The sequence below is a fragment of the Manis pentadactyla genome, chromosome 1 (assembly GCF_030020395.1).
Source record: "Manis pentadactyla isolate mManPen7 chromosome 1, mManPen7.hap1, whole genome shotgun sequence".
NCBI classification, from domain to species: domain Eukaryota; kingdom Metazoa; phylum Chordata; class Mammalia; order Pholidota; family Manidae; genus Manis; species Manis pentadactyla.
Window position 1 is genome coordinate 218,958,779 of NC_080019.1, and position 13,223 is coordinate 218,972,001.

Below are 13,223 nucleotides of genomic sequence, written 5' to 3' on the forward strand. Positions count from 1 at the left end.
GAAGAAATGGGGAGTGCTGCTGGGCATAGGTTTCCTTTTCAGTGTGATAAAAATGTTCTAAAATTATATCATGATGGTAATATAATTCTGAATATAGTCAAAGTCATTAAATTATACATTTTAAATGAGTGGCTTGTATGCCATATGAATTGTCTTTATAACACTTAAAAAGAAAAATATATTCTGCAATTTCGAGTGATTGGAGAATGACCAACAGCCTTCCATAAATTAATATATCAAATAATGTGCCAGCAAAATAAAATGCAATGTATAATTTGGGGTTCATTTGGTGCGGGGGAGACAGTGGAAACCCTAGTGCGCACAGATGTAGCCTCATGGTACAATGAATCTGAAATGTAGAGAAGAAAACACAGGGCAAATTTGGAACATGGAAAAAACACACTGGAATAGACTTAGAAGACACAGCCATGAGAACTTGGGTGAGGGTGCAGGAAAAGTTATGGGTGTGCCTTCCAGAGAAGGGAAGACTGGCATTTAAATTGGCAAGAAGTGTGCTTGGTTATAGCAAGATGTCTGTTTTCTTCATCTCCTTCAAGGATTATGCTTCTCATGGCTACCACAGGGAAAACTAGGTTTACAGGACTGGTGAGAATGAGAAGCACTTCTCACTTGTGGCAGGTGGATTTGATGATTCTAGCTTCAGGTTTTGGTTAAGTAGGAAACGTGGAAGGTAATCGTGAGTAGTCACCAATGAAGCCCTATAGCCATTATAGAAAATCTTCTCAAAGGCCAAAGTCAGTATTGAAGATAAGGCTCTGGGTGGTGTGTTTTGCTATAAAAAGAGTAAATAGAAAAAATTCTTAAATGTCATTATGAGACCACTACGCCATCCTGAATGTGTCCTGTATTCAATACCATAATGCCAGGAATTGTAATTACATATTATGTGTGATTATATTTATGGAAAGTTGGTTCTTTCTAATCTGAAATGCTATCATGGTTCTTGTGTTGAAAACAGATTTAATTTTTACGTAGCAAGGATTATCAAGAGATTTAAATTATCTGGCTTTTCTCGATTGCGTACTATTTATATATTTCATATATTTGGAATAAAATTAAACAGTAGAAAGTGTCAAAACTCTCAACCTGGGAGTTAACGGTTAAAAATATTACCGAGCAATTGACCCTAAATTTTTAGAAGCTTAACTTTGGAGCAGACGTGTTTAAATCCCCTTAAAATGAAGTACGCTTTTATTTCTCACTGACCTTGGCAGCTTTTCAGAAGTCATACTTCTCACATTGGTGAGTCCCCTTGAACAGTCCTGTCCCCTTGACGTGATGAGGCTCACAGGCCGTATCTGACCCGTCAGCTTCTCAGGTCAGCTCTTTGCCACCATCTCTCACCCTGAAGATGTAGTTCTAATTCAGATTCTGGAACATTATTTCATTTTTAAAATCTCCCTTCGTATCCCTTTTGGCAAGTCACAGAAGGCAGTCACAGTATAAATGTTCCCACAGAAAGGCTCCCATTCAGAGATGCCAGGGGTGGTGTCTGATCGTGCCTCGTACAGGGTCTGCGGGCTGGAGGCAGATTCAACTGTGCAGAGTGAGTGTGCAGCACTTGCTGTGTCACTGGCAGAGCAAATGGCAGTCAGAACACCGAGTTCCTCATAGCCCTTGATTTTTCCATGTGTGTGTATGTATGTGTGTGTAAACGGTTGCACAGCAAAAATCCCTACAATGCCCAAAGTTAAAATTTTTAAAGCGGTAAGGGTGAAAAATCAGGTTCCCTGCCACCCATGACCACACCTATTAGGTCTCTTAAATGTCTTTCCAGAGATGCGCTCTGAGGGCATCACTGCCAGGCTGTTCCTTTTCCTTCCAAAGCCAAGCACTTCATCGGAGACAACTGTGTACTTTAAAGTCTCCAATTTTATATTATAAAATCCAGTTACACATTAAAGTGACAGTAGTACATATAGTATGTTTCCCTTTGTGTGAAGTAGTAATATATTAGAAGAAAAATGCAGCTCAGTAATGTGCCGGGGGTGTTAACAGTGCTTATGTGGAGTTGGGGAGCATGGGGACTTCAGTAGCAGTAGTATGTGAACTTTTAAAAATAAGAGCATATAATCTTCTCATAATAGAAAATAGAGTTTTCATATAGAGGCAGATTTTCAGGATGTCTTCTGAGTGTGTAACTCTCTGGGGTGTGGGAGGAGTAAGATTTTCTCTATACTTAGGTGCTGTCACAGGTGTCCTTCTGGGGCCTTAGTGAATTGTCCTCTGTCCTTACTTTGAAATAAGGATTCCAAGCAGAACTAAAAGTAGGTTCTCAGAGCAGAGTAGTTTTTATTCAGGCCATGGTGCCTTCACAAGTATGAACTTAAAAGATGGGGGTGGGAGGAAATGGCAAATATTATGTTAAATCATGTACGCGTTTTATTTCTAGTCATAAATTCCTCTAGTGAACACATGTTATTTTCTTCCATCCTATTATTTTCAGAACACTCTTGGCTTATCCCAGAAAGCATAGTAAAATAACCATTTGCAGTTTTTAACTAGTGATACTAATTTTATATCCTAACTAGTTGAGGCCCCTGGTTTCTGCCTTAAAGAATCACACGAAATATGGATAATGGCTGAGTATGCGCTCAGCATGTAGTATTTCTCGAGAGCATTTTGATAGAATATTCATAGCGAATTTCAAAACTTATTACTCATTGAGCGATCCTGTTTCTCTGAATGTATCTTCTGGTAAAAATCAGTTAATATACTGTGATATTTAGCCTGGTATATTTTATTTGCTAATACTCTTCATAAATGCAGGAAACTTCAGTGTCCAGAATTAGAGTTGTGATTAGACAAATTTTGGCATGTAACTAGCACTGAGATGGATATGATAGACTGTTGTGCATCAGTAAATAAGGTTTTTGAAGACTGATTGGTAACATGAGAAATTATTTGCAAACTTACGTTAAAATATAATGAATGATATAAGTCATCTGGTCTTAATTTGTCAAGAATATGTGTGTATTGAAGGGTAATTTTTAAATTTTCAGTGTTTTCCAAGTTTCCTACAACATATATATTAATTTCTAACATTATGAAAACATTTTAAATAATCTTAATAAAACCGGTAAAGAAAATTATTATGGTTAGTTTTTTTTCTTTCTTTTCTTTTTTTAAGCTATAGGTAGGACCAGTTTGTTTTTAAATGATTTCCTTCCCACAGAATATCTGAAAATTCTAGTACTTAGAAAGATTCTTTAATATCAAATATTGTCAGTAACTTTTGGAAATCATGTTTTTGTATATCAGTTTTTTCCCCAGTTTTGTTGAGATATAATTGACATACGGCATTGTATAAGTTGTACAGCATAACGATTTGGCTTTACATATATTGTAAAGTGATCACCACAGTAGTTTAATTTTAATATCCACTATATTAGTCCTATCTGTTTTATTTTCTAAACAAACAGAAGATAAACATGGCTGTGTAGTAATTCTCCCCTTAAGTCCAATGACATTTTGCTTTCAACTGGTTAGAGAATATCCCTCATCATTGGGATTCATAAAACTCACTATAACTACTTAGTTCTCGTGTTATTTTTTCCTCTCATGAAGGGCACCTTTCAGTGTGTTTGGAAGTTACTTTCCTGAAATTTTTGTTTCTCCCAGATTTATTTTCTATCTTAAGGCAAGAGAGTTTGTCATTAACTTCATATTATATTAGATTTTCAGCAAAATCATTTGAAAACCTTAGTGAGACCTATTGATCTTTGATAAGGTGTAGTTCTGTGTATATGCATGTTTACTATTAATACTCCTTAGTTTAACTGCTCATAATATTCTTACTGTGGATTCATTGTCTTTTGTCAGGGACAAGTGGCATTTACATCTGCTCTATGAATGCAAATAAATAAAATATGTGAATACATGTCATGGTGATAATATAAAATGCAAGCCATGTGTGTGTGTGTGTGTGTGTGTGTAGTTACAATACACTATACCTGAAGCTCAAAGTTGGGGAGGCAGTGGAGTAAAAAAAAAAAAAAAGTTGCAAGGTAGCCCTTTTGTTGAAGGGAACGTGCTTGAGACCAGATCAGAACTCTCAGTGGTAGTGTTGCATTTCTGTTTGATGGACTGTAAGGTTATGGAAATGACTGTGAAAATAACTTGTCTGAAAGAAGTCTGGATGCAGAAACCTAATAGAGAAAATATTTGAGAATGTGGTCATCAGTGAGTGCAAGCAGTACCCTTGCCCGAGCTCACATGGCGTGGATCAGAGCATCTCCTGGCTGGGAGCCCTGTGGCCAAATCATTACGTATTGATTGGATCCCCATTGGAGGATTAACCCCTCACGTTCATGCCAAGTTGTCTCTCCTGGGGTCAGTAATTTTAGGGCTAGACTCTTCCTGCCACTATTAGCTTCATTCTTTAAAGTTCATCATCTCCTTGAATATGTTTGTCTAAATTATTTTATTATTCTAAATTATTTAATTGCTCTGCTCTCTGCTTGATAAAACTAACTTGCGACAAGAGTGCACAATTATGAGAAAGCAGTTTGCAGCAGCAGAAAGGAGGAGAAAAATATCTGTAGCATTCTGGGTAGAAAGCAGGGAGAGAGTTATATCCTTTATAAAGTCAAGTGCAGATCTTACAATTTCCATTATGCAGATGCAGTGATACCTTCTAGCTTTTAAATAATCTTTCGTGGTCTGAGCTTTGCCTCTAATAAAAGCCTGCCTCAGACCCTTTTCATACAAGGTGATATATTTCTAATACTGGACTATTCACATTTTGGGGTTTAACGCTTTTTTTAAACAATAATGCAGAATTAATTAGTCAATTCCATGGGAAAAGGACACCCCAGATTTGTTGTGCGTTCCTCTCGCCGTCGGCGTCTGGGGGATGGTTCCCGAGAGCAGATTCATTCTCCTGTCCTGCCCTTTGTTTCCCCTCAGCTTGACTCATGAAGAGCACCCGCATGGCCATCCTCTCTACGGACATGGCGTATGCAAGTGGCCCGGCTGTGAAGCAGTATGCGAAGATTTCCAATCATTTCTAAAGTAAGAATGATTTTATAGTGCTTCCTTTTTTACATAGCCATCACCTCCTGCTGTGCATGCTTTTCCTCATAAATCGCCTTTTTGACGGAGGGTTTCACACCACCATTTTGGGACTGGACTCCAAACCGCAAGGTCTTAGCACGAGCGCTGTCGTAGGAATAGTTACACACCCATAGAGGGTTGCATTGTAAAGGGGAAGACAGCGCATGGGGGTTCGGATACTCTTGTAAGTGCCTGTGTTTACCTGTTTTTTTAGAGCTTATTTAAGTGCTGAAGGAAGAATTCTTCCAATATTAAGCTTGGAGCCGTTGGGTTTTTCCCGTTTATCCCTGTCCCGCATGCTAAGTCAGTGACACACTCACGACCTCCAACTTTGTAAAATCAGTGTTACTCACTGGCTGGTTGTAGTAGGTGATTGGGCTGCCTCTTGTTTTTTATACTAATGACTTTATACCTTAAGAAATGGGTGCTGAGGAAATGCTACCGACTTGATTCTTATCTTTCTATTATGGTGTTGAGTTTTGCTCAGATTCTCCCTATAGGGCAAATGGAGTAACTTTAATTTTTACAATTAAAGTATGACCAAAACTTGGGTTATCCCATTTGAATCTGTAACACCACTGAAGTATCTCTATAAGCAAATGATATGTTAATCTTCTCACATCTGAAGTGAAATGCTTCTGCATTACAGTTGAATATTTTCCTTATGGATAGTACCTTGTCCTTTAAATTTAGCCTAAACTGTACTGCATTATTGGTATCTCAAAGATACTGATTATGTTGACTCATTGACATACAAACTGAATATAATAACACCATATCTTTAATATATGTATACATATCATGTACAACCTAGCATATGGGTGTATAAACTCCTGTATGTCTAGGTTCTGGTTGGTTTACAAGTTGGGTATTGGAGAGGGTCTCTGCCTCTGGATTTTCTCTCTCTTTCAAGCCCCAGGAAACAGAGGCAGCCTGATTTACAAACAGGTCGCTGGTTCTGTGTGTTAGAAATTTGAAATCTTTATGTGGTTAGAACAATCTGTGTATCTATCTTTATGGGGCTAGATCGAAATATTGTAATAAAGGTACCCTTAGAGATCTACCGTTACCTGTAAGGGCTTTTGGTGAATGTCCCTTTGATTAATGAATCAAAGCCTGTGAATGTACTTCATAGCTTCCCAGCTTTAATATTTCACTTCAAGAGCATTATGTGGTCATTAAAAACTTACATACTTTAAATTTTTTTAAAAGAGGTGTGTAAAATCATTTCTAAATATCAACAGCCAAGCACAGCAATACTTTACTTTAAATTAAGCAACAGCCCCTTGCAGTTGTTACGATTCAAGTTAGTGCTATTGGGCTTTGTTCTCTTACAAATCACTTACTATAGAATCTTTGTTATTTCGTGATTATTTGCCTATTTAGAGAACAAGAGAAAAAGATCTTGGCAGAAGCCATTTTTACATTCTGATTTCACCTTGTGCCCCAGTGCTAGCTTCAAAAACTATCTTGGTGCTAATTTGGCTATCTGTGGAATGACAAATAAATGTGTCAATATTTATTTCTCTAAAGTGTCTCGAACTATAAAATCACTATCAGCAGTCTCAGTGTCATGTATCAATTTTAGAACCATGAGGGAAAAGGGCACTTTTCCAACCTGACCAATTTCAAAAATGTTGTTAACAGCCAAACTGTTTCCACCCTAGTCAGATCAGAAGTCCATTTATTATGTGAGCTGACAGTTAGGCGATTTATAAATAAATAAGTAGATAAGATATCTGTTGGGGGAAATATATTCCTCCACAAGGCGACAGCACAATTTCAAACCACATTTAGAACAAAAGAAAAGATTCCAAAGACTTTAAAATTGGGGCCTAGACTTGATTCCTATAAAAATTCCCTTTTCTCTTCCTAAGGGTAGTAGGAGCCTGGCTCTGGCATAGGAAATATCTATCAATTATTTATTGCGGTTTTGCACATGACACAACATGTTCTCAGTTCATATTTGCTCAGTGAAATTGGAATGCCTACTATGAACTTGCAACTGTTGCTTGTTTATTTCATAAATGACGTACATTTATCAGAAGACTTGTTTGTAAGCTATAGAAACCCAGCTTAACTTGGCTTAACCCAAAGAGAAAAATAAATGGGATAGGAGGTGATAACTGGCTCCTGTAACTAGGAAATCCAGTGGTACAGCTGGCTTCAAGCATGGCTGGGTCTGGGTCCTGAAACAAAATTGTTGGGGCATTTGGTCTTTGTCTAATAGCTTTATTTTCTTCTGTGTTGCCTTCATTCTTGGGCTCTTTCCACATAGAAGTGAAGAAGATAAATGTTCGTGCCACCGTTTTTTCTGCAGTTCTAAAAAAAAGTCCTGGGCAGACTGTCATTGACCCAGATTGAGTCATGTATTCTAGTGCTGAGCCAGTCACAGTGATGCATCAGGCCTGGGTCACATGCCCACCTCCAGCAGAAACAGATGTGCATCCCACAGGAACCAGATGGGGACGAGGGATGGGAGCTCAGTTCCCGAGAGTAAAAACTGAGGGCCATAAACCCTCAAAGGGAGAGCAAATGCCAAATAAGAAAAACCCTCTAGAACTCAGAGTTCTGGTGCTTTCCTGAATTACACATTGATTGGCCATATATGACACATTCAGGATTGTGATTTTCCTCTACAGCATGAGATTAGCTTTTAGAAGTTCAGAGTTGTCTTGAGGTTTCAGCATCTTGCCTAACATAGTGGACAGTAAGTTTGTCTTCTTGCAGACGTGCCTCTCTCACACCTCTGCATCGTCTGAAGGGTGGTCAAGCCAGCTTTAATGAAACCAGCTTTGCCTTCCTTTGGCATGGACTGCCAGAGCTACAGTACTTCCGTGGGTCAAACAAAAGCCACGTGGCCTGTTTGAATCATAATCGTGGAGTCATTGTTTTTCGGAAATGATGTTTCAGGCATTTCTTTTCAAATGACCAGTTTTGTAGACTCTGAAAGGACCTCTCCTCTGGGCTTACAGTTCTCTTTCATTGTCCCTCTTCGGAGGCATTTTCTTGTGGTTTAAGCGAATTGATACCTGTAAGAGCTTCAATTAGCCAAGACACTCTTACCCAACAAAATGCTGCATTGCTCTGACCTCGACTTAGATGTTGTAGATTTTTTTCACCTATCTTCTAATCCCTTCCATTTACCCTCCCCTAGTAAGAGTTCATAATTAAATAGAACTGAATTGTGCAATAGACCATTCAACATTTTTTTTGTGTATAACTCATTTAATACTCAACAACCATGTGATAGTGATAATATTATAGTGTTAACTCTTAACCTACAGAGGAAAAACTAAGGCACAGAGAGGTTAAGTGAGTTTTCCCAAGGTCACACAGTTAAAAAGAGGTGGAGTCAAGATGTAAATCCAGGTAGTCTGGCTTCACAGGACTTGCTCCTAAGTGCTACACAGTACTACCTGGTTAGAAGCAGTGCATTTTGTTAACAGTGCGCTTTCTACTTAAGGCAGTAGGTGTGGAGAAAGCTTTGAAGAAAGGCAGATGGGGTAGTGAAGCCCCTTGTAATAAATGTGTTCTTTCAGCTGGTTACATAGCATCTCTGAGCCCCAGTACTGGCACATGTTATTTGAGATAATAATTGAGAACCACCTCTCAGAGTTAGAATTAAAAGGTACATCATGTAAATAATGTAGTGATTCCCACAGTAGGGATTCTTTAAAAGTAGTGGTACTACCTTTCTTATCTATCTCCTTAAGTATGTTTTTAAAAAAGGGTTAATTTAACATATCCATACATTTCTGACCTTGTGGTTAGGGTAGGGCTGTGGCTGTGCAGAATATTGGTGTGTTAGAAGAGACTGTTCTTTAATACAGTTTTTTAACCATAAATTTCTGGTAAAGAGTCCCACAGTGGGATGTGACGTTGGCACAGGGCATGGCGAGCTTTTCACTACGCTGGGGCTTCGCCCGCCACACAGTCTCTGTGTGAGCTCTTCACCTCTGCCACGTCGCCTCGGAGCAGCCCCAGGACCTCCGCGAGGGATGGGCGTGGCGCTGCGCCTCGGACTGGATTGCTGACCTCGGAACTCGCAAAACTTTTGGTGTCATCATATTTTTAGCTGAGAAATCTTTTTGCAGTTCCTTATGGCATTGCCATCTTTGGTTATTTTAGGTTGGACTCACAGAGCCCTTGCATTTGTGCATATTTTGGGAAGTTATCCGTGCCTGTCTTGCCCTGCTGCCCCCTTCACCAGCCACGGTCTCCATGCGCACGCGCGCTGGGTTCTGCCACCTGTGGCTCGGCTTTCGTGCGAGAGGAAATGGGACTTCGTGACTTTCCTCATGTTCTGCTGCTCGGGCTAGTAAGATGGAACTTTCAGAGAGGCTAACATGCGTAGTTACTCAGGATAAAAATTCTGTCTGACAATATAACGCCACTGTTAGCAGAGGCATGAGGGAAGAGAAGGCAGACTCAGAGATCGAAAAATGAGGCATATTTTGTTTCCCTCCTGAGGAAGAAATATCATAACTGTTGGTAAATCAAAACCGGAGATTTGACGCTTTTTCTGTGATCATTGTGCAGTGTTTGTTCCCAAGGTGAGGCATACCACAGGGCCCTTGATTTCAAAGATAAATGCTGTACAAATAACCGTCCTGTTGTCTTTCCATTACCGCCAAGAGAGGGTCGCTTTATCAGAACCAGCAGATGCCCAGTCTATTGTACGCATCTATTTCCCGGTTTCTTCTCAAAACAAGTTGCAGTTTTCGCATTGATTTTTTTTTAACCTGCCAGCCATGAGTTACCATGCGGCTATTGTATTTGGTGTAGCTGACCAATGCCAGCAGGCACCCAGGCTACCTCTAAGGAGGCCCTCCAGCTCGCATTGCTTGGAATCCTCTGGAAACAGGAAAACAAAAACGAGCTTGTACCATCCAGAGAGGTGAGGCCGGCTATGTCCTAGCCTCTCCCCATTTGGCTTTTTTTCCTTTCAAACCAGGTTGAAGACCCAACCTTCACCAGTAAAAATACAGATTTGTAATTCTTCCCTTTTTCGAAAAGGGCTCATATTATTCCTTGGCAAGGTGGGGAGTGGATTTTGAAGGTCGAATCATGACCACATTTTCCTGTTTCTAACTTTGAGTGTAAAATCAGACACAGACCCATAGTCTCACCAATACTAGGTACTCTTACGTGCTTGGGGAAAATACTTCCATGTCCCCTAGTTTGTCTTCCAGATGGTCATTTGTGTAACATCTAATAGACATACAATTTGTATCCTTGTTTACTATCCATTTGGAACTTTTTTGTTGGTCTAATTTTTGTTTTTGTTGTTTTGGTTATTTCTCATGGAGAAAAGCACCATGCCGAACAATCAAAACAAATACCCCTTTGTCTATTGGTCAGATGTCTGTTATTTACTAAAGCCAAAATACATTTTAGTGTGCTCTAATAGAAGACACAGAGGGAAATGGGGAAAGTAAGTGCCCAGAGGTGGAACTTTGACCCTTTCTAAAAGGTCGAGGGCTGTAGACAGTAGAGGACATTTCTTTGGTAATTTGCCTTTAAAAAAAAAAACTTTTTTTTTTTCTGTGAATTTTACTTCTCAAAACTGTGAAGAGTTTTATGTGAAAGAAACTACTAAGTGCGCTCTGTAATGTTTTCACAAGTGTTTTTATCATGGTAACATCTTGTTTACTTTAGTTCCCTGCCTAAAACTACTTGGAACATGTTAAGAAAACATTTCAAGAAAGCCTGGACAAAGAGGCTTTTGTTTAACAGCCACTGTGAGGCTGCAAGGATCACAAAGGTGTTAACTTTCAGCCCTTAAGCACTTCCACATGAAATTCCAGCAACTATGTTTGTGGTTTTGGAAAAACAAAGTGTATGTTAAAGAAACCAGGTATATGCTAATACATGTCGAAGGAAGCCGGATATCATAAATTGTTTCAAACCCATTTGTGGCTCTCAGGTTTGCACGTCTGAATGTTCTGCAGTGAAAATACCTCTAGTTAGTGCCCGAGACGCACACGTTCAGGGACTAGCCATCTCTCCCGTGGGTGTATGCAAATCCAATTCCTTGCCTCACAGTTTAAATCCCAAGAACAAGGAGATGAAATTTTGTCCCGTCAGATCCCAGCAGGTAGACAAAGTCTTTGAGTTCTGGTGAATTTGGCTTTCCCAGTTTTCACGCATTTTTGAATGGTTTCAGAAAAATCAAAATTGGGTGCTACTGAGATTTTCTTTTTTTCCCACTTAAAAAGTCTCTCCTTTCACCTTTCGGACATTGTTCAGGAGTTCAAGACCTTTCCAGGTACTCAAAGAGGTCAGAGTGGCCTAAATACCACAGTGCCCTCTAGTGATCTATAGAATATTAGAAAAGTTTGGACAAGTTTGCCAAAGAAAACAGGCCCAGTGCCATCACTGCTCAAAAAGCAGCAGATTAAAAATTTGAACCCATTTTTTTCAGCAGAGGTCAGTCAGAAATGCAAATGAAACTTAATTTTTTCTTAGAGGCTCTGAAAGCATATGGCAATTTTTTAAGTGTCTACTCCTGTAATTAATTCTGCTTTCCACTGTATGTGTATACACAGCACATTGTTTCACTGTAGTTACACTGTTGTGTGTTCTTCTATTTTAAGAGCCATCAGTTAGCTTAGATATTTCACGTGATCATTTCCGGTGTGTAATTAGAAGGCATTACTTAAAAGACAGGGATCATCTTTGCTCCATACTTTTATTGACACTGTCTACCATATTATGGCCATGTCTAAATGGTAAAATTTATTATTAGCAGTAGTGCCACAAAAGTCTGAGACAGCGATTTTCCTTTCAATAAAAGTAGTTAAAAACCTTTTAGAAAATCCATAATTTTGATTGCTGGTACTTCATAAATGTATAACTGGTACTTTTTAGCTGTCTCTTTAGGGAAAAATGAGTTTTATCACCTGCAGTACCTGGGTTAATGAAATTGTGTGTTGGAATTTAGCCAGGATGAAAGATGAGATCATTCCGAGTCACTAATATTGGCAACAGGTCTCATAAAAAGCTCTGACTCTTGAGTGAAGTATCATTCGATTTTTTTTTATTATTATTATTTTATTTAAATTGAGGGATTAAGTTAGCTGTCATTTTCAAAGTTTCTGTCCTAGTGAGATTCTCATTTGGCATCACATTCAAAACCCAGTGACCTAGAATCCCGAACGGAGCCAAGAGAAACAGAAAAAATGTCCATCAGTGCCTCGCCGAAGAATTTCCTTGCCTCAAATTTCAACTCCAGTTCCTGTTCAGCCCTTTACAAATCACGACTCTCAGCTCAAATTTGAAATAATGCTGCCTTTTTTCCCCATGTTCCTCCTGTGTTTGATTGTTTGTGGATATTAGCTGTCCAGGAAATCCCATACTTACAGATATAAATCCAGAATGATCTTGTTTTTCCGCAGCCAGCCCAGGATGTATTAGACAGTTATGATGATTTGTTAATTTTTGTGACCTGTATTTATTTTATGTGCGCTGTGTACTTTGAGGGTGTAATCAGCTGCTGAATCCGTCTCGTCTCTCCCACACCGAGAGGAAGCACTCTGCGTTTCTGCTTTGGGTTTTCTGGCTTTATTTTTGGAAGGTTGTTTTACTGTCTTAGTGTCTGTTCTTTATACGTGTCTTCCGTGTGGTGATAAACAGGAGATATGTTGTGCTTGATAGACTCAGACTCAACCCTATTGAGGGTGGGACTTTGGAGATGTGCGAACAGGGCCACATTCTTTCCAGATGTGTTTTCTATCCATAATGTGTCTTGCCTATGTAATCCTAGTCGCATTTTTGCGGTGATACACATTTCCCCCAAGTAGCTATTAACCCTCTTATTTAATATGTGTTTAGGTAGAACTCTGCATATAATAGATAAGAAAATTATATTACAATCTTGAAGAATAAAAATCACCAAGTTTAGCATTATTTCATTCTCTCTTCCAACTCACCACCTACCCTCATAAAGGGTAATCCTTACAAGTCTTTTTTTTTTTTTTAAATCAGGTATTTGTTTCTCTCTACCTCTGATTCTGTTTCTATTCACGGAGACCCACTGCTGCTCCCGAGTCTAGGTGTCACCTCGCTGGCCTGGAGATGCTGCCAGTTTTTTGATGTCTCAACTTATGATGGTTATAGGAATAATGGAAACTGGGGCAGTCTAC

At 39.1% G+C, this 13,223-nt stretch overlaps 1 protein-coding gene across 13 annotated transcripts in view; it reads left to right on the plus strand.

Annotated features, from left to right (window-relative positions):
- FOXP1 (forkhead box P1) overlaps positions 1–13,223 on the plus strand; it is a 568,729-nt gene that overhangs the window by 510,725 nt on the left and 44,781 nt on the right. For all 13 annotated transcript variants that reach the window (XM_057507395.1, XM_057507378.1, XM_057507370.1 and 10 more), the window contains one exon: positions 4,930–5,034. In XM_057507395.1, the coding sequence (XP_057363378.1) occupies positions 4,930–5,034 (105 nt within the window). The remainder of the gene's footprint in view (positions 1–4,929; positions 5,035–13,223) is intronic.